General features: G+C 37.6%; 2 protein-coding genes across 3 annotated transcripts; one reads left to right on the forward strand and one right to left on the reverse strand.

Moving 5' to 3' along the window:
• The first annotated feature begins 644 nt into the window (after positions 1–644).
• LOC135426290 (glucose-fructose oxidoreductase domain-containing protein 1) lies at positions 645–1974 on the forward strand. Its single transcript, XM_064679328.1, has one exon. It carries the CDS (start codon positions 692–694, stop codon positions 1850–1852), a length of 1161 nt encoding a protein of 386 aa, XP_064535398.1. The 5' UTR covers positions 645–691; the 3' UTR covers positions 1853–1974.
• A 544-nt stretch (positions 1975–2518) lies between these two features.
• Positions 2519–18320, reverse strand: LOC135426282 (ATP-binding cassette sub-family G member 4). Of its 2 annotated transcripts, XM_064679318.1 has the most exons (12): positions 18180–18320; positions 12061–12475; positions 11884–12001; positions 9929–10124; positions 9719–9864; positions 7446–7684; positions 7241–7381; positions 6480–6772; positions 5361–5529; positions 3954–4054; positions 3463–3621; positions 2519–3402 (listed from the first exon to the last, which is right to left on the reverse strand). In XM_064679318.1, exons 2-12 carry the CDS (start codon positions 12404–12406, stop codon positions 3058–3060), a joined length of 2253 nt encoding a protein of 750 aa, XP_064535388.1. In that variant the 5' UTR covers positions 12407–12475; positions 18180–18320; the 3' UTR covers positions 2519–3057. The 2 variants fall into 2 exon arrangements, with proteins under 2 accessions (XP_064535388.1, XP_064535389.1); XM_064679319.1 differs by lacking the exon at positions 18180–18320 and having other exon boundaries at positions 12061–12476.
• Between the last annotated feature and the right edge of the window lie 2995 nt (positions 18321–21315).

Genomic DNA, 21315 nt, shown 5'->3' on the forward strand with positions numbered 1-21315 from the left:
AGCATTAGTCAAGTGTTACCTCTATATAACGGGACAAACCATTTTACAAATGAGTTGTGAATATTTAAAAGCGCCAGTTCCTTCGACAAAGTGCTGTTCTTCAGGCCAAAAAATAAACGAAATAAATTCAAAATTAGCTAAAAATGAATAGTATATATTTATACGCTATCATCATAATGTCAGATGACATTAAAAACAAAGATTACGGAAATTATTCTTGCAGTCAGGTAAATGGTGCTATGAAGTAATTTCTTTAATTGTGATTAGGAACATAAACGTAGGTTTTAGGTTTCAAGGTCAGCATTGATTTTAATCATTTTCCAAATATGTAATTCTGCATCTGTTTTGGCGCTTTAATTTTTGCGTTGCTAAAATCAGTTTCACATCACTAGATACTGTATATGGGCATATAAACTATGGAATATAAGGGTGTGGCTCACCTGCGCAAACTCTATTCAGTCAATCATCCATGTGCTGATTATAACTAAATAAATAAATTTAATACTAAATTAAAATCATGTGTTGATATTGATTGTGCAACAAGTATAATATACCGCAGCATAGTATTTTTTTTTGACTTCGCAACAAGTAAAATCTATCGCAACAGTAGTAGTATTTTTTGACTTTTGGTAAATTTTCCAATTTAAAAACTGGTCACACTGCTCGAATTTCATATAAACATAAAAGTAAAATGCTACCTGGCGTTGGCGTATTCGGAACAGGTGAAATCGCCAATGTCCTGGTGCCACTGCTACGAGAGAAGGGTTTCGAAGTTAAGGCCATTTGGGGGCGCACACTAAGGGAGGCCAAGGAAACGGCCAACGCACAGAATGTAGCATTTTACACAAACGTCATAGACGAAGTGCTGCTACGAAAAGACGTCGATCTGGTATTTATAGTGTGCCAACCGTTTCTACACGCGGAGATTTCGGTGAAGGCGCTGGGCATTGGGAAGCATGTAGTATGCGACAAGCCAGCGGGTCTTCATCAAGCCGACTCCATGAAAATGGTGCGTGCATCACAGTACTATCCGACACTTATATCTCTGGTGAATCATCCTCTGAGGTTCTTACCCGCATTTACCCAAATGCGACGCTGCCTTCAGGAAGGACTAATCGGACCGCTAGAGAACGTGGTTCTGATGGATGTGCGTGTGCAAATGGGCACCCTCTTTCCCGAAAAGTACAACTGGATGTGTGATGCCCAAATGGGCGGTGGTGCACTCAATCTAGTGGGCAGTGTGGTGGATTTGGTCCACTTTTTGTTGCAACAGCACGCAGTTCGTGTGCATGGCGTACTCAGGGCCTACACCAAAACAACAGGGGCCATTAATGGCATCCGCCAAATAACAGCTCCGGATTTCTGCAATTTTCAAATGGAACTGGCCAGTGGCACGCTCGTTACGGTGGCTCTTCATAGTCACACGGTTCCGACGAAAACCTTTTCTCAAGAAGTACTCGTCTATGGCAGCAAAGGTCATCTGGTAGTGCGAGGCGGCGACCTGTTTGCCCTTAAGGAGTCTCAGCAAAAGGAAGAAGCCGTCTATGTGGATGTCCAGGACTTGCACATTTCTACCAACAATTCACTACTTCCGCGTCCATACATCAAGGGTATGTGCAAAATGGTAGGTGCTCTTAAGGAAGCCTTTCACAGCAAAGAGTCCAGCTGGATAAAGGCGCCTGTCTCCACCGCCGCTACTTTCGAAGATGGGCTTTACGTACAAGCCGTCGTCGAAGCTATACGCAAGTCGAATGAAACACGCCAATGGCAGCGCGTCGAATTGACCACGGATGCGCCCCTCAACCATGACCAGATTATTAGGTATGGATATGCGCGGATGTCGACCATGTGAATAGGATGCTTATTTTGCGCAGTATCGTTCCATCGCCTTCAACTATAAACGTATTTAACTTATTGTTTCGGCATTTACATTTTGCATTAATAAACCACCTTTAGATTTTTAAGATGACATAATTGAGACAAAGACGATTTAAATTTGTGGGCAATAAGTTCTTTTAATATCTTTCAGCAGACCGACATGTATAAATACATTTGTCTTGGGGAAGAATAATAATGCATGTAATTCTTGATCAGAATCAGCAATCGATATAACCATGTCCAACTATATATTTTCAGTTTTAAGGCAACGTCATGAAACTTGACAATGGTCCGTCTTTCTTTTGCAAGCAGGAAATATTTCGGAATCGGCCAGATAGGACTACTATATTCTATAGCTCGTTCAACAATTATTTCTTCAATTTTTAAACCATCGGCTTACTATATCATTTAGCTCTACAAACCCGCATTCATTTGTAGATCATGTTATATGACTCCTTTAGGAACAATATGTCGGAATTAAAGATTCCTGGACGTCATCCTGAAATAGAATAGGATCGGAGATACTTTCTTCTGCCCGTTACGTACATCTGTACATCTGTATTATACCCTTCCTTTTATCCATTTGAATGCAAGAGAAAAATACAAAAAATTGTTTACAAATTTTTTTTGTGTTGTGTGATTTATAATTTTGAGCGGAATAAGTTTTATTTGGCATGCTAAATTGAAAAATATATAAACGGCAAGCTTCTATTTCGCATTAGCGCTAATTTGGAATATCTATTATACATAGTTGGGTGTATTGAATTTGTAATTTGTTCGTTCCTTTTTGGTATATCAGCACTTATAAAAACTAAATTAAATTCTACACTGGGAGAATAAAATACACTACCCTAAAGCCTGTTGAGTACAATTAAGCCAATGATATTATAAATAGTTCGTATTAATAATAATATTGTCTTTGATGCAAGATAAACAGTTAAACATAAAAACACAAAATTGATAATTTTCTTGACCTTAATATAAATAAATAGTTAAGTTAAATATATAATTATTTGAAATATTTTTAGAACAAAACGAACAAACTCAATGGGTAATAAAATAAAAATCAAAATAAAAATAAACAAACAATAGACACCAGCTATGTATACGCATAAAACATAAAACTAGACTTAAATACATAACTTAGCTAAGACACTAACTAAGCGACAAGAGTATTGCCTACCGCTTGTTCAGCTTGCGCCAGAGGGTGATCACCGTCAGCAGATGCATCACGGCAATTACAATGGCCATTAGCAAGACGCAGTCGGACATGTGCACATCGGAGATCATCATGTACTTAAGAAAGACTTTGGGACTGCGGAAGTGGCAGTAAATGACATTCTCCGGGCACTCCAGAAATTGACGGTCCAAGCCGTAAAAGGCGTTTAGAGCACCATGAAAGCCGGCCCGGAAATAGCTCAGATGCCACATCCAACGAAAGAGCGGCGTTATATCAATATATCGGGTACAAAAGCCAAACACGGAAAACATGACCGCCAGTATTGGACCCAAAAAGACGGCAAGCTATCAATAGATATTTTCATATGAGATATCGAGCTCAGATATTGCTAATAATATACATACCTTTGTTGGCAGCGTGGCACCTACAAAGAAGCCCCAAGCCTGTGCACTGAGGCTGGCCAATATGGCCAGCAATATGAAGTAATACATCCGGAACGGGTCCCCACTATCGTTGTCCGTTAGCCGTGCGCTGATAACAATGTACAAAGCGGTACATAAGCTCTATAAAAACAAGTTTATTATAGCATGATCTATTAAAACAACAAAATTCGAAATATATAATTGGGTTGGAAACAATATAAAAAGTGTATCCTAATAAAACACATTTCGTTACTTAAGCTCGAAAAAGAATAGACTCGAGGATTTTTGTTTAATTCGCGCCAACATCCCTATAAAAAAAAAACCATTTTTTTTGCGGGTCTTCGATCTTTAGCTCTTTAGTTAATTTCAGCAGATGTCGTATTATCGAATATATAGGACAAGTTGCCTTAAAGCTTGTACACATAAGCGAATAATAACTATGAATAATGATTATTTGGTTCGGCGAAACTTACTTGAAAGGGTATTTCAAAGGAGATCAGCGACAGAAAGTAGGGTCCCAGCTTGTACCAGCGATTGAAGTGCTCCCGGGTCAGCATATCGATCTCCAGCGGAACTGCAGTAAGAAATTCAACATATTTATTAATAATTTAGTCGATTTCTTTGACCTGGACCAAAGGGCACGGCGCCAATGACCTCTGCGTGCATGTAGGTCATGACCTGTCATTGCACTCAAAGTCATTAAAACTTACAAGTTTCGTAATTCTCAAAACCAGTTGAATGGATTTTAAAAGAAATGGTTAAGAGGAGAAAATTTACTTTATTCGGAAGCCGTTTACTGTAAAATATTGCTACTGGCAACTTTGACAACATGTTAAGTATACCCTTTAATATATTCCTATTCTTTTCGAAAAAGTCGATTGAAAATTAGTTTAAATTTAAATTCTGAGAGACTTTATAAACTATCATGTTTCGGCTGGTCAAAAAAAAAAAAAAAAAAATAAGATACAAAACTTCGTCGTTGTAAAATTAATTCGCTAAACCTTTACAAAAGCCGCTCTAAGGATCAGCATACTCTCCTTCTTGCTATCTATTATTTACTTAGCCACATACAAACTGTCATTTCCTCTAAGAACTTAGCCCGTTTCCTTACATTTGGCGGTTCGAACACATTCAAAGTCCCCGTTCTTCCTGATGTTCAAACTAAGTCTAAGAAGCAAAGTCCGTCTTAATAATTATCCTTCACACAAATTAAAACGAAGAAAACACTTTATTTAATTATGTTTTCTGGCTTTTAATTGAAAATTTATAAAAAATTAATAATAATAATTGTTATCATGTCTTTTTCGTTGCGAATAAATTATATAGACAAGTATTTAAGTAGGTAATGTTTACTATTGGAATTGAATCGGCAACCTTTTAATTGTTCTGGTTAGCAAAGCACTTTTGGTGTTTTCTTTTCTTCAAACTTGAGCTCCATTTTCCGCACGTGCGAGTCGAATTTACCAAATTTCGAAATTTTCTAGTGCTCAATTTCGTTAGTAAATATTTCAGCCTCAAAGTTCTTAATCTCTCTGAATCTGTCTGTGTCTTTTTTTTACCATTCAGACAAGTCAAACTCTTTTATATATATTTAGATCTACATATCGTCACTTTTATCAGCTTTAAATTTAAAGTTTGGCCTTTATTTTCGAATATGAGTTGTAATTGTAATCTAACGAGTAACTTGATTTTCACGTCGTTTTCGTGTCAAGAAATAAATCAACATACGCGCCCAATTGTATTTGAGAATGCCTCTAAGTTATCTAACGCTCAGATCTTTGTTTTCATGCAGCACACAAATAACAGGTAAAGTGGATTGGCAAACAACTCAGCAGTTAGTTGGCCAGTTGAATGTTGGCGTTGCGTTTTTGGCTACTTACAGGTCAATACCACTGCCATTTTGCCGGTGTAGACCAAGAGCAATATGGAGCCATATAGGTAGACGTAGTTGCCGAGCACGGAGTGCGCGCTGTTTCCCACGTTCATGTACAGGTAGCCGAATATCACGCCAATGAAAATGTGAGAAGCGATCCGGGCCAGCAACAGAAACTGCAATTAAAGCGAACGAGCATTATACATGGTGTTTATCTATATAGACACATCTACTTAGTCATACTATGTCCACGTACTTATTCAACAAGAGGCAGCTGACTTGCCGCAACATTAACATTAATGTATGTGAAGGTCGACATCGCGTCAGTTGCAGTTTTCAAGATATGGCTACAGTTGAGTGGCCAGCGCCAACAAGCCAAGCTCAACATCGATGCCAATATATCCATATATCCATATATACATATATAAGTATGCACTTTGGGCAATGTGTGCATACGTGTGTGGGTAGAACAAGAAACCGATTGGCAGACCCCCTCAGACAAAAACAAGTAAGAATCGAAAAACAAAAATATTTACTTTAAATTCCAAGTCTCTGGCACTTGTAGTTTCCCAGATCGTAGTGCTCAGACAGACGGACCTATGGCTCAGCTTGTTGTTCTGATCTTTGAAGATGCTTCTCACTTGTATACCCTTTCAACTTTTGCAATGGGTACAGGGTATACGCATAAACAAGTAAGAATACTCTCTGAACGATGTAATTTCCGATCAAAATCAATTGGAGACTCCTCTTGATTAATGCGTTGGTGACTCTCCAACTGCGCGGTGACCTTCAAACTGTGACTTTTAAAAGCATCTTATGCACTTTTTGTGGGCGGTTTTAAAGCTGTGCAAAAATTTAATGTTCGCTCGCCCCTTAATGGGCGTGTTCGAGAAATATTAACACTTTGTCTGAGGGGGATATACACGAGTATATATAATTTTTTGCATCAGGCCTCTAACTTTAATTGTGGACATTGCAAAAGCTCTTGTTTACATTGCGTATAAAAACTTGCTTTACTTAATGGATTAAGCCCCGTAAATTGCACTGAATTACAAATTCGAAATGCCTGTCAATTTCCCAAACTGGGCTGACCCTGTTGATGTTATTAAAATGTATTTATACTCACGTAGCTGCGTCTGGCGCAGATTAAAATGCGCTGCATCAGGAGCAGATATTGCATGAGGAACGACGCCGAGATGACATCCGTTCGCCGCTTCGGCGTCTTCGCCGTCTGGTCTGTAATTGTGCCCTCGGCAAGCGGCTGCTCCAGCTCGTCTGCTGGGCCATTGAGCGCCTTGATCTCCTCCAGTCCAAGCTCTTGCTGGGCCGGCTCCGCATAGCTGTACCTCGCTAATTGCGACATGCCAAGTGTGGCTAGCTCTTGAGACGACGTATTAAGTTTCTTGCCACTCATTGAATCTGTAAGTAATATGCATATTTTCAAATTTAATTTAGCTGAAAGTTCGAATGAGGAATACCCTACATCCAGTCGAAAACGTAAATATCTTTAAAGCTTAATATTTGTATACACATTCCTAGTTAATTTCTGATTAGCTCTGATGACTCTCAAAATCGATACTTATCGATACTATGGAAATGGGAGGAGCTATCGAAAAAAGAAGAAGAAGTATTTTCCAAGATCGTCAGGCAATTAGAAGGTCATGGCTTGATCATAGTATTTCTATATATATTATACATCTTTTAACCCGTTTTCAATTGGTGTATAAAAAAAAACATTTTCTGCGTTTACTGTCAAGCGATAAAAAGTCTACTAATGGAGTTGGCATTTTTTTTCGACGTCTTGACCTTTATCAATTTCAAATCCAAGACTTCTGGATGATATGAAATTGGACCACGTATTTCGCGATGTAAATGTAAGAATCTTACCTTTTATAGTTGTTACGATTCGTGAGACATTTAAACGGTTCGTGTATGGCTTTTGATGGGCATCCTCGTAATACTTTTTATTCGCTGCATCTATCAGATTATTGAGGTCACATTGGTGCTCCCCAACGGCTACCTCCAGCACTGTGGGCAAAGGCAGAGAGTTAGAGTAGGGTTTGGGTGGGAATTCGAACCTGAAAGCACGTACAGTAGTCCGCCGGGTTGTGGTAGCTGGGGCACACGAGCTGCTGATCGGCAAGAAACGGCACCAACTCTTGAATCCGGCCCTGGTACATGCAATGCCCATCCACAACCGTGTACAGCTTATCGAACATTTCGAAAATCAGTGCACTCGGCTGATGAATCGTGCACACGATCGTGTGGCCCTGGGAAGCAAGTTTCTTCAGCAGCGCCACGCACGAGCTGCACGACGAGCTGTCCAGTCCTCTATAGCAAAATAAGGAGAGTTACAATTGAGTATTATGTGCAAACTACAATTTGATATTCGATTCTATGCGACAGAGCAATGTGTCTTGGTCAAGTTGTGTTATGTTTTTAGACAAAAACTTTATCCTGCTCTGCCCAGACTTAATTAAGCACAAAGCACTTTGTGGTCAAATTGAAATGATTTAAAATTTAAAAGATGTAGTAGTAAATTATCTATAGAACTGAACGAAAAGGGGCTGCCATTAATTGCATTCACAATCGGAAAAATACCTACTCAATCACATTTCATCCAAAATTAAATTATTAATTTGACTAGAATGATTTTGATTTTTTATAAAAGTTCCTCTAAGCAAATCTCAACAAATTTGCTACGTAAAGTTTTGTTTAGTATACACAGATCCAGGCGATTTTACATTTTGGATAATTGAATCACTTTCTACTTAAAATTAAAAAAAATATCTCATTGTTAAACATTTATGTGAATACATTTCGCAGTGCGGGAAAGAGGTTTTTTTTTTATTAATAATACTATTAATAATGATTATTAGGCCGCGGCGATTCTCTTATTATTGTTATTGTTATGTTTGATTTTATCTGTCAACATTTTATTATTTTATTTATTTAATTAATTTTGTATTATTATATATTTTTGATTATTCGATTCTTACTAATTTTACTAAGACTTTAGACGCAGGTTAATATAAACTGAAGCACTTTCTTATGGTATTTTCCTTTTTACTGCTGCTTTTTAACTGCGAATTGTTTATTTAGTGTGTTATGTTTTTTTTTTACCGTAAGAAGTTTGCGGGAATTGAACAATAATCTTCGCGACCACTTACACGCGCAATATTATGAATTAATGCCGGGCAACGCCGGGTAGCGCGTGTTGTGAGTAGTATCATTAGCGATAATGACAATAGACTAGCTAAGCATAGGTCATATTCACATCGGACCACTTCCACTCCTAATCAGTCGATTTGAAAAATGCGCGCATTTGTCGCGAAAAACAAAGAAAAATCATCAAAAATACATCCGCACAGCTGATCGAAAATAAAGCGGAGAATGCTCGACTAGTAGATACCCTGCAGGTGCTCTAAGTATATATGTATATATATTTTTTAGCTGATTCATGCTACATTAAATGAGCACATATACGAGAATATTCATTTGTAAGGGGAAGAAGAGAAGGTCTCGCAATATTCGTAATTACTTAAGTGTACTAAGTATATTATGTCCACAGACATAATCACATAACAACTCGAACACACAATGTAGAAAATGTATAATTAAATAACTGGCCTCTAAATGTGCGCGTATACCAAAAAGGGAAAACTCCATTTCGCAAGTTTCAGCCATTTAAATAGTTACGGATATTAAATTTAATGTACACATAGTACAAAATGATAGTGGACGAAATGTGTTAATTATTACATGTGTGTACATATAGACCATAAAACATTTTTGTAATTTTTTTTTTTTTAAAGCCATTTAAGGCAATTAAAAGCATATTTTTATATAATCGCAGTAATCACAGGCGGGCCGTTAAACTTATGGGTCAATCATTAACTTAATTGATGGAAATACCAAAATGGCAAAAAAAAAAAACGTATTGTTAGAGGTGCAACTAAAATTAAATGCCTGGGAGAAAATCTGAATCCGAAAAACATTCCAAGTTCCTAACTTTACATCTCGCTCCAACTAATACTATAAGAATTTCCGTCTTGTATAACTTTGATAGTCCGATATTTCTCAAGTTTTCGGGGCTAAAAATATATACCTTTTAATAGTAGGTATTTTTAGCTGTCAATTGTGTATATGCTATTTTTCGTGTAGTATAAACAGATTGGAAAAAAACCGCAAAAAACGTGTGCCATAGTTCGCAGTCGGTTGGTTAAGAATCCGAATAGATAAGAATATGTTGGATGCCCATTTAGATTTCCGGCTTGTGGGCAATGGGCAATCGTTTAGACGATCGGTCATCACTCAGACATTATTATTCATTAGTTATCACCATGCATATAATGATTTACTCACGTCGTTGGCTCGTCCAGATAGAGTACAGGCGGATTGCTTATCAGCTCGAGGGCAATCGCGAGACGCTTCTTCTGTCCACCAGAAAGCTTGCCCGTGTGGACATTATAGCGATGCTCCAGGCCCAGCAGCGACAAGATGTGCTTTATCTGCAAGCAGAGAAAAGTATTACGGAATTGCTCGGATTGCGATTTGAAGGTCACACAAACCTACCAAATTCAGTTTGTGCGATTTAGTCACGCCGGAGCCGAGCTTCAAGTGTGCCGCCAAAAGCATTATCTCGCCGACCATTAGCTGGGGACGCAGCAGATCATCCTGGTGGATGTAGCACGAGAGCTGGCGAAACCGATCAGAGGTTGTCGCCATCGGCTTGCCATTGACGCGTATATTGCCCGTGACTCCAGTCGCGCTGCGGAGTACAGAAAACGGCAACAAGTCAACATCTCAGCATCTCAACATCTCAGCTCTGAATAATAATAATTCATGCCTACAAGTCCAATGTCTGGCCGGTACTTTGTAAAATGGTACGGTCTTGTAAGTACGTACATATATAGAAACATGCGTGTTTCAAGTTCATAGTTTAATGACCGATAAGCAAAATGTTGGGGCTGAGCAAGTAATAATTATCGAAGCGCTTCGCACGCTTTGCGCTTCCTTAGCCAGAAACTTGTTTTTTGCTCATTCCTATATATATTTATATATAATTCTGACTTAATTTTTGATATTGCATAACACAACAAATGCACAAATTTAAATAATTGGATACTCTGTTCAGAAAGTAGAAAAAATGAATATGGGTTTTGTGGCATCTTTAGATCGAAGTTCCAAGTTGCAAAAATCAATATCAAGTCACAGTTTGAAATTCACTGCAGTTACAGTCTTAGAGTAACTGTATTTCAATATTTCAACATATCTTGAGTGGAATTCAAGTAAACAAGAACTTTGCCAGATATTTGCGAATTAACTTCGCCACCGATTTGAGCTGATTATTCATTCCATATACATATATGTATATATATGCATATGTTATTTAGTTTATAAAAGGAGACGCAACAAAGTAAACAGTTTGAGCGTATGCCATTAGCGTATAAATAATATATATAAGTGGCATTCATCGCAGTCATATTACATCAATAGCAAGAGTGTCCAGGCATAAATAATATAATCTATTAGGTTGGTGTGGAACTGATTGGACCTCGACACGGTCCCAGTTGCGAATAAATGAGTTGATAGCGCTTCTCTTGCCACTGACAGTTCCGACATCGATTAGAAATTCGCGGGTTAGGCTTTGATTGCTCGATTCTTGAGGCAAACTTTCGACTATTCCAGTTCACAGACATAGGTCAAAGTCGTGCTCAAGCATATGACGCACGATAATACATATGTATGTATGTATTCATCATCAAAGCAACATGACTCAGTCGATTCAGTTTTGTTATCGCTGCCAGTCCCACTTATGTAATACCCATTGTGGGATCTTATGTATTTACAATACCAAGGGAATTCAGATTCAAATTGCAAAGCTTACGTTACACAGTATATCGTTTTGATCTCTAGAGAACTGCATCCGCTTAATGCAATGCCAAAGTCCAATTCCAATTATGAGCCTCGCAACAATCAACATTTAATTAATGTATATATATATAGTGAAAAATTGCATAATTAATAAAATGTATTATAAAATTATGCAAGACAAAATCAGACTTTCGCAATTCAAGTTAAAATGCACTTCTCTTATTTGTTAGAGGGAAAAGTCTATTCAATTACGAAATAGAGGACTTCAAAATCGTTATTCTCTAGACGAGTTTTAAAGGACTTTATCAGTTATCCCATTATCAGATTATATATGTTATATATATTTAGGTAATTTGTTGGTACAATACAAAACATACAAATAATGAGTTCAAAATTGAAACCTTTGTCAACTTTTGCAGTCCTTAAATACTTTTTAACCCTTATTTGGAATAAGAATTTATTAAATCTGACAATTTTAAAATCTAAAAACTTAAAATTGAGAATTTCTACGTTTTATTGAACAAGCAATGCAAACTATTTTCCAATTTATTCTTAAAAAAAAAAAACTGTAGCTTAGTTTTATCATAAACATTTGAGGAGGGATTATATGATATAGTATATATATAAATGATATGATATTGTATATGACTTACCAGAAGCCGGACATCACGTTGAGCAGTGTGCTTTTGCCGGCCCCGGATGGACCCATTATGGCCGTCAGCTCGCCAGAACGGAAGTCGCCCTGTAGTCCGTGCAGGATCTCCTTGGTGACTGCGGAGCGACAAGTTGAGGGACTCGATTTTGGGATCAGCTTTTGCTAGTGCACTTACCGAATTTGCGCTCGGGAAAGGAAAACTTGCGAACCTCGTAGCGCACGTTCGAGAACTCAATGTCCACCGGTTGGCAGTGGGAAAAGTGATAATTGTGCGCCTCTAACTCGTTAAGATTATTGTTTACTTTGGCAGCCGATGAGGCGGACGATGTTTCGTTTATGGATGTCTCCGAGCCGGCAGCCAGGCTGCAACAGTTGATGCCCAGGCAGCCATTCCCTTTATTTTGGCCGGAATAGTGTGCGCTGTGGCTGTCACCTGTGCAGGTGCTGTTGCTGCTGGTGTCGCCGCCGCCGCCTCCGCAGCAGGCGGCATCTGCGGCTTTGATGTCTGGCAAGAGTGTCATTCTGGGCAATTATAACGGAACTCCGTTCCACTTCCACCTTTAATTTAGCTGCGTCTTGGCTGGGCGACTCTAAAATAAACACGGACTGTGAGTAAATAAAAAACAAGAAAATGTGTTCTCTACCCATATCTTTTCCCCATCATAAAGCAAATAAACGCATTTTTAATTTGTGACTCGTAATAATAATTAATAATTAAATAACAAATACTATTTTCCGGCATTGCCCAAGCCAAGTTTTTGATTCATATTTTTTACTTTGCCGACCGTGGGAAAATTCAAATTTATTCTTCCACCTAGACCAGCTAATTCCCCTCCGCGGCGTGGAATCTCCGCAAACGGTGAATCACGTTTAAAAATGAAACATTTCATACGCAACAAACGTCTTTCATTCGATCGGTTCAAACTCTTTTTCAAAGATAGTTGGGAAACTAAATGGAAGTCATGCTTGTTCCTTTTGAGGAAAATTACAAAAAAAAAATATCAATACGTGCGAAACAAATTTCTGGATAATCCAACCGCAAGCTCATTTAAATTGACTTAGTGGGAAGACCGACTAGCTTATACCCCGTACACAACGCCGAGCTGCTCTCTCGAACTCTCTATATCTTTAAAAATTGTACCAATTAGGAGATCGGTGGGAGGTATCCAATAAGTAATATATTCTCAATCTGTATAAACAATTTGAGAGTCAACACTGATGGACTTTTAACCCAGAGTTCTTAAGCCGGAAAGGCATATCGGTGATTGTCCATTTTTGAAATAGACTTGATTTGCAGAGTTATTTACGAACATTTGCCAAAAACCATTATACCCTTTTAACCCAATGCGTACAGGGTATGTTAATGTAAGACGTGGTTCACCGCTTCCGGAAAATCCATGCGGTTGGTTGATTTCTATTTTAGTTCACCTTTTCATGCAATACGTATTTTTCTTTATGCGTCATTGACTTAAATGCAGTTTGAATAATGGAAATCAAGAGAGGCCTTAACAAATGTGTAATATAAACTTTTGGGCTTAATTTTGGGGCAGTATCCAGAATGTGAAATAAACTAATTACATGTGTACATTGTATATATAAGAAAACGCTCATTCTGAATGTTAATAACATTAGATCAAACAAAACCGAAGAAGGAATTTCAGTATTGACAATTTGTATTACTTAAATAAAACGCATATTATCATTTCACCAAGAAATTTATGTATTAAAAAAGAGATTTTCGATCTTATAAAATAATATTAACCCAGATCTTTTTTTCAACAATTTCTGTCAAAAAATACATTCATGCTAGAAAAGTAATTTTTTTGATTTTTTTATTAAAAACAAATACCCCGTGGTTGGGGTAAGATTGGGATTCTGATGGGTAAAAGGCTATTTAATATTGAGCACGATTTGTGCGTATTTGTCGGCAGGTTTCTCTATACACTTTGGACCCCTTTGGACGACCTACAAAAAATGATTCTGAATAGTTTTTAATGCCTTACGCCTGCCAATTCATGTTATTCATTCGATTTAGCAACACAATTGCATATGATGCAGCGCGCTCAACTGATATTGACTCCGTGTTAAATTCAATATGAATGAGCTTATATCCGAAAACCAGTTCGAAATCCCCCGCCAAAAGCCGAGCCAAGTCGCGAGAGACAAAATGTCATTGCTGCCGAGGGGCGCGCCCAGCAACTAACCAAAGGTATGGCCAACCGACTAGTTTGGCATAGATTTCAATATCACAGCTCCAAAGCGACTGTAAAATGTGCGCCACAACTTCGCCTAACATTGACATCGACAGCGGCAGTCAGTATGGGTGAAAAGCAAAAGTGGTCTAGTCGTGGAGATACCCTGTTTCCCCTTCCCAACACACACACACACACATTTTACCTATTTTCCCCACAGACTATGGAATTTTCATTCATAAATAACTTCGCTGTTTGTAGTCAAAGCTTTATAACTGATGTGTGTAAAATCCGAAATGTGATTTTCAACTTCGAAGGAAAGCTCAATATATTTATATCTTTTATAATGGGAATATGGATTTTGTGATGGATTGCGGGCAAATGGGATAAGTTGTCTATTAATGGGTACACAAATTGTTGTCATTGTTGACATTCGAAATATTGAAATGTTAAAAAAAAAACAAGGCAATAAGTCAAAGTGTGAAAAATGGATAGTTCGAGTGCTGTCAATAAGAAGTCTATATGATTCTTTACGGCCAATTTAAGCTATGAGTTATATCAATCAGGAAGGAATACTCTATTTTCAGGAAACTAACAGCAGAAGTAAAGCAGGTTTGGCAGAGCGGAAGTTAAACATGTACTCATTCGTAATCCAACTAATCTAAAGCTGTGCGTACAATTTCTTGGCTGTCAAGAAATGAGTAGAGGCAAAGCCAATAGACTCACATTCCCTTTGCATATAAATTGTACAAATAAGTATTTGGGCAAACTTTGCACCCATTTTCTTTTAAATGATCTCATAAAACTGCGACGCGGCAATTTAAGTCCAACTTCCATGTACATATATACGCAATGGGCCTCAACCTAGCCCCAGAAACTACAGAAGTGTATCGCTGCAGGTTTGAGTACATTTTGAGTGCAGTCTGCCAAGTAGTCATTGATTAAATCAATGCCAATTGAACTTGTCATTCGTTTCTTTAAGGTCGTGTCGTGTGTGGCTATATACCATATATATATACCATATACGAGCTGGTATTACCCAGCTTTGCTCGGGCTAAGTTTTTGTTTTTCAATTTGTCGCACAATTTCATTTTTCCCGTATTGCCCCACGACCCAATTTACGCAGTCGACAATTCTAATATAATTGTAAAATAACATTTCACATATATATGTTTGCGTATTCATTTAAAGTTCAGCGCCTGATAATTAGAAATTGGCAATCAATAGGGTTCCGCCCCCTATTCGCCGGAAAGCTACATTTTCCACAATCAATGAAGCACGTATTCATGTTCATTAAATGTTTATTTTTTTAAATCAGCTCAAGGCCAACATGACGAAAGTTAAACTTTCGACCCTTCAACCTTTGATCTTCACTTTTCACTCAGTGGGTTAGATTTATGGAAGAGTAAGAGAAATAGTATAACTCACAAAAAAACACGTAAAAACCAAAATAGTTCATGTAACCTAAAACCCCGCCTTTCTTTGTACCTGCTTCATTTGAGATGGCTTCAGTAAAAATAAAGCTTTCTTTATCTTGTGGCTTTGCTTGAAAACCAATCATGCAGTCACGCACAGTTTGAAAGCCACTGATTCGTTAGGGTCATCAACCCAACAATAAAAACATTGGGAACAGAGTATTGCGCAGCGGACGCACTCGACTGCAACGGGTATCTAAATTCTAGAATGTTTGCGGTAGAGAACTTGGGTACCACACTTTATTTATCCAGCTCCAATGACAGCTATAAATGTATTTATATGATCCGATCCCCCCGACTTTAGAATGTAAACCCTTTTATCAGTATACACTGAGTGACTAAGAAATATAAACAGACTTAAAGATAGACGGGCAAACTAATCAAGGCTGAGTGTACTTTACAGGCTTTTGCAAGAAAACTCTAGTACCCCCTGGAATGGGTTTAAAGTGAATTAACATGTGAAAATATTTAATTTAACTCGCGAATAATATTACGTATTTTACCCCTAGAATCGTATTTGCGATAAAGAAAAGTGACGTCGCAAGGTCAGCACGTGGCGATTGACTTAGAGAAATAATGTGAATAAACATTTTATATGGGACCAGGAATCAAGGCCATGGGCAAATGTGAATATACATACGAGTTGCAAACAAATACTACTATTCACGCAACATGTTTGAAGCGTAATAATAACGCAACCAGCCGGTTTTCGGGTCTTTTTTATACCATATAAAAAGTTGCAAAAAGGTTTAATAAAGCTGTCCCAAGTGTGTGACCTATGACCCTATGAAGTAGCTGACAGCTTCAAGTAAATTTTACAAATATCTCCAATTGCATACAATACAGAGCACTTCCTATTCGGACAAGTCAATATACATACATACATATGTATATATGTTGCATATTCAACAAACAAATATCTTAGCCAATGGAGTAAACAAACATTTAGAAAGGCTCATTAAAAGTCCACACTTAAAGAAATATTCTGTTGTGATCTTTGCTAAGAATGCTGCTTTTTATGCCCTGCTCAGAACGAAAATATTTACTACTAAAGATGCTACGTCGCATTATCAGACAGAGACAAAAGATAAACGGACAGAGAGACGCTACTGGCCTACTTTCGCGTTCTGTTCAGAGAAGATTGTTTACAAAAGAAACGAAGTCTTCTGCCGAGGAACTTTCGACTAAAATTAAATGTGCAGCGGCTATTGCACTCATTGTCTCTCTCTCTCTCTCTCTCTCTGTCAGCACAATTGCGCTCTAAGCCCCAAAACTACTCACTCTCACTCTCTCCCACTCGCACATAATGTTATACCACTTTTAGTGCTAGAGAGGCCAAGTTAAAGAACCAGTTGACCGTTGTTGCCGGCGCGCAGCGGCGTCGGCATTGATGACGTTTTCTCACACTGTTTTCGGCGGCAATCAGTTGGCTTTTGTTCTTAAGTGTGCTTTGGCTTTGGTTGTAGGTCTTTGACTGGGTACCCCCGTAATTGGTATTTGTAGATTGCGCGTGTACGTGATTTTAAACGATAAGCTAAATAAGTTAACATAACTTAATTCATGAATGAGTCGCGATTTTATACCCTTTACTTATTGAAAATGCGGTAAATAGGGTATAACGGTTATGAGCGAATTATTGTACTCAGGAGTACGACAAGCTGCTAAGTTAATAACCCATCAATCTCGTTAACTATAAGAATTAGTCTCTTGAATTATATTCTCGTAGATTATACGCAGAGCAAATTAACTTTTTTTCGATAGCTTCTCCTGTTTACTTATATAAAATTGATCAATTTAAAAGCAACATCTTTTTAGTGATTGTCTCGGAAATTATATATATAAAGCGGTAACGGTAATGTAGCGGTAACTGTCTTGGAGTCATCAAGAGTCATTATCGACTGACTACATTGGTAACAAAGTATTGTGCAGTCGGTTACACCCGACTGCAACGTTCTTACTTGCTGTGCATGTAGATATAAAACGAAGTGCGAATGTTTCCAATCTGCACTCAGCACAGAATACAGGGTATCTCCTAGTTGGACACTCTTGAGTAGAGCACTCTTACATGTTTGCTTTGCATGTACAAATATATGCTTAAACATAAAACCAACTTGTACATATGCATGTTTTTTAAAGGTACATGTGTGTACATACTTATTTATGCATGTAAGGACAAATTGCAGAGCTTCGTTTATTTACATATGTACATACATACATAAATAAGCATTGAGGGCTTGCACACCAAACACGCGATCACAGCATTTGTATAATTTGTTATTGAACTCAAAAGAATTTTCTAATTTTTAGCGGCAATTCTATTGTTTTGTTGCCAGCGATTTTCGCTGTTCGTGAATTGTGCAAATTCGTGTATATCCCACGTTATATGAATGTGTAGTTGTACGTACAGACATCCATGTGTACTTGTAGATTTTTAGCTAATGTTTGGATTGAGGGGACAGGAACAAAGGCGTATGAACCAAATTTCTTTTTTATGTAACAAATGCAATTGTTGTCATTCGTTATCGGTTTCTGCGCTTTGTGGCTCTTTCTTCATTGAACTTATGCAGATCGACGACGCGTAAATGAATTTTAATTGTGTGCTTGGCTATTCACTGAACGTTATTTACTTCTTTTCTTTTCACTTTGGCGCGTCTCCGTCGGTTTACTGCGCGTTCCACATGAGCCGCTTGCTGCCGTTGAACTAAAGAACTCGCTCCCAACGGCTTATTATTATAGTACTCCAGCTAAGTCAATCCAGATGCTCGCTCAGCTGTGTACAGTGGAACTAACTTCGCATAAGCCCGAACACTTCCAGCTGTGTCTGCAGGCAAACTTGCCAACTAACACAATCGTATTTATATATTACTGAGCTTTTATATTCGTATGCCACAACAAGTTGGATTTAAAACCGCTTCCAATTTTTTTTAAATAAGGAAGTACATTTTGTGCACCTCAAGCCCACTGTGCAGCGTTGGTGATCGAAAGCTTCGCCACGCTCTCTGTCTATTATTCGCTCATTTGTTCTCTCCCATAGCGGGGCTTGTAACTTTTTACGTTACTTTGCAGCAAGTTGGGTTATTTTATATTCATATTTTGAATTGTTTAATGTTGCTGGTGAAATTTTGAGTGTGTATGTACACATACATACATACATATACATATGCATATATAATTATACCCCGTACACTATGTAAAATGGGTAAAAAGCAGTATTATGGCTTTGTGTAAATGAATAACAGCCGGAGGAAGCGTTATCGACCCCATAAAGAATATTCATACATATGTTCTTGATCAGCATCGACAACCGAATCAGGTTAGTCAGGCCCGCATCTGTCTGGCAAAATCTATTTGTACGCCTCGATGCCGAAAACTATAAAGCTTGAGTCTCGAAATTTGGATAGTTTCTTTCAACCCAAGGATAACTTTCCAAGTTTTTTGATTAAATGATTAATATCGATTTAAAGATTGAGTTTTTTTTAACAAAATAAAAAAACTTACAAAACAATTTTGTATACATAGACATTTTCTGCTTTTCTGGTTTCTCTTTTAACCTATAGAGGTCATAGTTTTCAGCACCGCGTTTTCCAATTATGTTTATTGAACTTTTACAGCTTCTTATTTGAGCCCCAAGCTTTAAATTACATTTTACATAGATATTTGAAAATGAGAACGTATCGAATCGCTCCAAAAAAAATTTTAAGCAATATTTCGCATTCGTCAACTTGTTCTACTTGTTCAAAGAGTAATACGAATATAGTTTGTTTGTCCGTACGGCTTTAATATAATGATTTTATGAATACTCCTGACAAATCGGTAAAATCGTTATCTTCTAATGAATGGATGATCGACTATGACTGGAGGTAACCGATTTCAGTGGAATAGACTGTTCTTGATTATTTGATTGGTGACTCTCAGACTGTAGTCGCAGAGCAGTCACTTTAAAACTGTGTCTCCTTGATTTTGGCATGAAGTTAAGAATGAGCTCCATTTAAGATCAATCTATAAATATTTTGCATTCGCTCACTGGGGGCGTGGCAAATGGGGAAAATCCCAAACGTACATATTTATTACAAGTTCTTTTGTTTAAAGGGTATCATACAAACGTTTTTCTCCAAACTTTCCAAAATTGAAGCGTAATCGTATATACATACATACCATATGCCAGCAAGTTTACTTTCTTCGAATTCTAGAATAAATATGTTTTCATGTATTAACAGTGATTGTGAGAACTGCTGGATCAAGCTATGCTTGAGCTACATAGCCCACTTCCAACAGGGCGCTTCTCCACAAGAAATACTGCGATAACCTAACCAAGCTATGGAACTTCTCATCTGATGCGACGCCAACGCTCATCAAACTTAGTGGGCGGGGCAGATACCAATTGAATGAGGTAAGTTAAAGATAACTTATACAATTGAGGAATCTTAAAATAACTAACTGGTCCTTTTACGCAAATCAAATAAATTGCTTGCTGCCTGAAATCCCTGCCAAATCTCCTCCCGGCAAACCCAACGGGAAAGAGGAACCTCCATGGTGGACTTTGATAGCATGGCATTTTAGCAAAAAGTCAAGACGACTTTTCAAACTAATGCATCCAGTTAACTAATAGGGAAATACAACTATATGAACTGGATAATATTGGCAGGTAGATTAAAATGTTTTAAGTAAAAGTCCGTGAGCGAAATTGCGTCTCTATACCAGATATACGTTCCAGGTCTGTGAGTCAAGCCACAACACAAGGGTGTATTGCTGCGCTCCATGGAAGACAGAAGTAGTCGGATGTTTACACATGCGGAAAATATGACGCACAGTCCAGATGGTGCTCAAGGCCTGAACTCGTTTTTTTAATTAGTTCAAATCCACTCACCCTAAGCCCACTTAAACACTCTCCTTTAGTGAGACTGCCAAATATGCAGTACTTATATTAAAGAGGATAATAGAGCTGCAATACGATAGTCTGTAGAAAATAAACCTAAAATTGACCCATTAGGCCCGGTTTGGATATGGTGTCCGGCCCTCACGTTTACCTTTTGGCTGAGTATACAGAAGTATACTGTACAGTATCGAACGAAATCGGCGGAACAGGAGCATTTAGTCCGAGTAGTGGAAAATAGAAAAGAGATCTTCTTTATAACTGCCCAGCTCTAATGCCGAAGAGGAATGCTATTTTTTTTGGAACCTATTTCCTCTCTGATCTGCCAGACTATTCAAGGTTTTTATATGATGTATCCAGTCAAAATTAACTGAGCTGTACTTAACTCATGTAGATCCCAAATAAATAACAAAATATTTCCTTACATTTTGTATTCCCTTTTAATGCATGGCATTTCCGATCTAATGAGTTTTGCATATACTTAGTATACGTATTGAATATATATGCGGCTACAAACTAACATTAAATTGCAATTAAAAATGATTTTACTTTCGGCTAAGACGGATTTTTATTGTTCAGTTCAGTTTGCCGGATAACTTAGATAACTGATTTATCATGGATTGTTACTACTTATTCAAAACCTGTGAATAATTAGCTGAAATGTATACAAATAAAATCTGTGAAGCTCTTAAATATTGTATGCAATAATTGCCGGAGTTGCCCTAACGAATGATTCACGTTTCAAATGTTGAGTTCCGCCGTAATTAGTATTTCGTTTTCCACGCCAAATTCTGACTTAAGCAAAAAACAATTTTATTGCTTTTAATCACATTACTAACTAACACACATAACTTAGGAATACATTTTCTTCAACGCAAAAAAAACTCATT

Source organism: Drosophila montana, unplaced genomic scaffold (assembly GCF_035044405.1).
Source record: "Drosophila montana isolate Dmon_TW-CO22-7 unplaced genomic scaffold, ASM3504440v1 contig_1_1, whole genome shotgun sequence".
Classification (NCBI taxonomy): domain Eukaryota; kingdom Metazoa; phylum Arthropoda; class Insecta; order Diptera; family Drosophilidae; genus Drosophila; species Drosophila montana.

Bases quoted from the DNA above. Each gene is read 5' to 3' on its own strand.
- LOC135426290 (XM_064679328.1), top strand. From the start codon at position 692: ATGCTACCTGGCGTTGGCGTATTCGGAACAGGTGAAATCGCCAATGTC.
- LOC135426282 (XM_064679318.1), bottom strand. From the start codon at position 12,406: ATGACACTCTTGCCAGACATCAAAGCCGCAGATGCCGCCTGCTGCGGA. The intron at 12,002-12,060 runs GTAAGTGCACTA...GTCGCTCCGCAG, and splicing joins CTTTCCCGAGCGCAAATTCG to TCACCAAGGAGATCCTGCAC. The intron at 4,055-5,360 runs GTAAGTAGCCAA...TTCTTACTGCAG, and splicing joins AATGGCAGTGGTATTGACCT to TTCCGCTGGAGATCGATATG.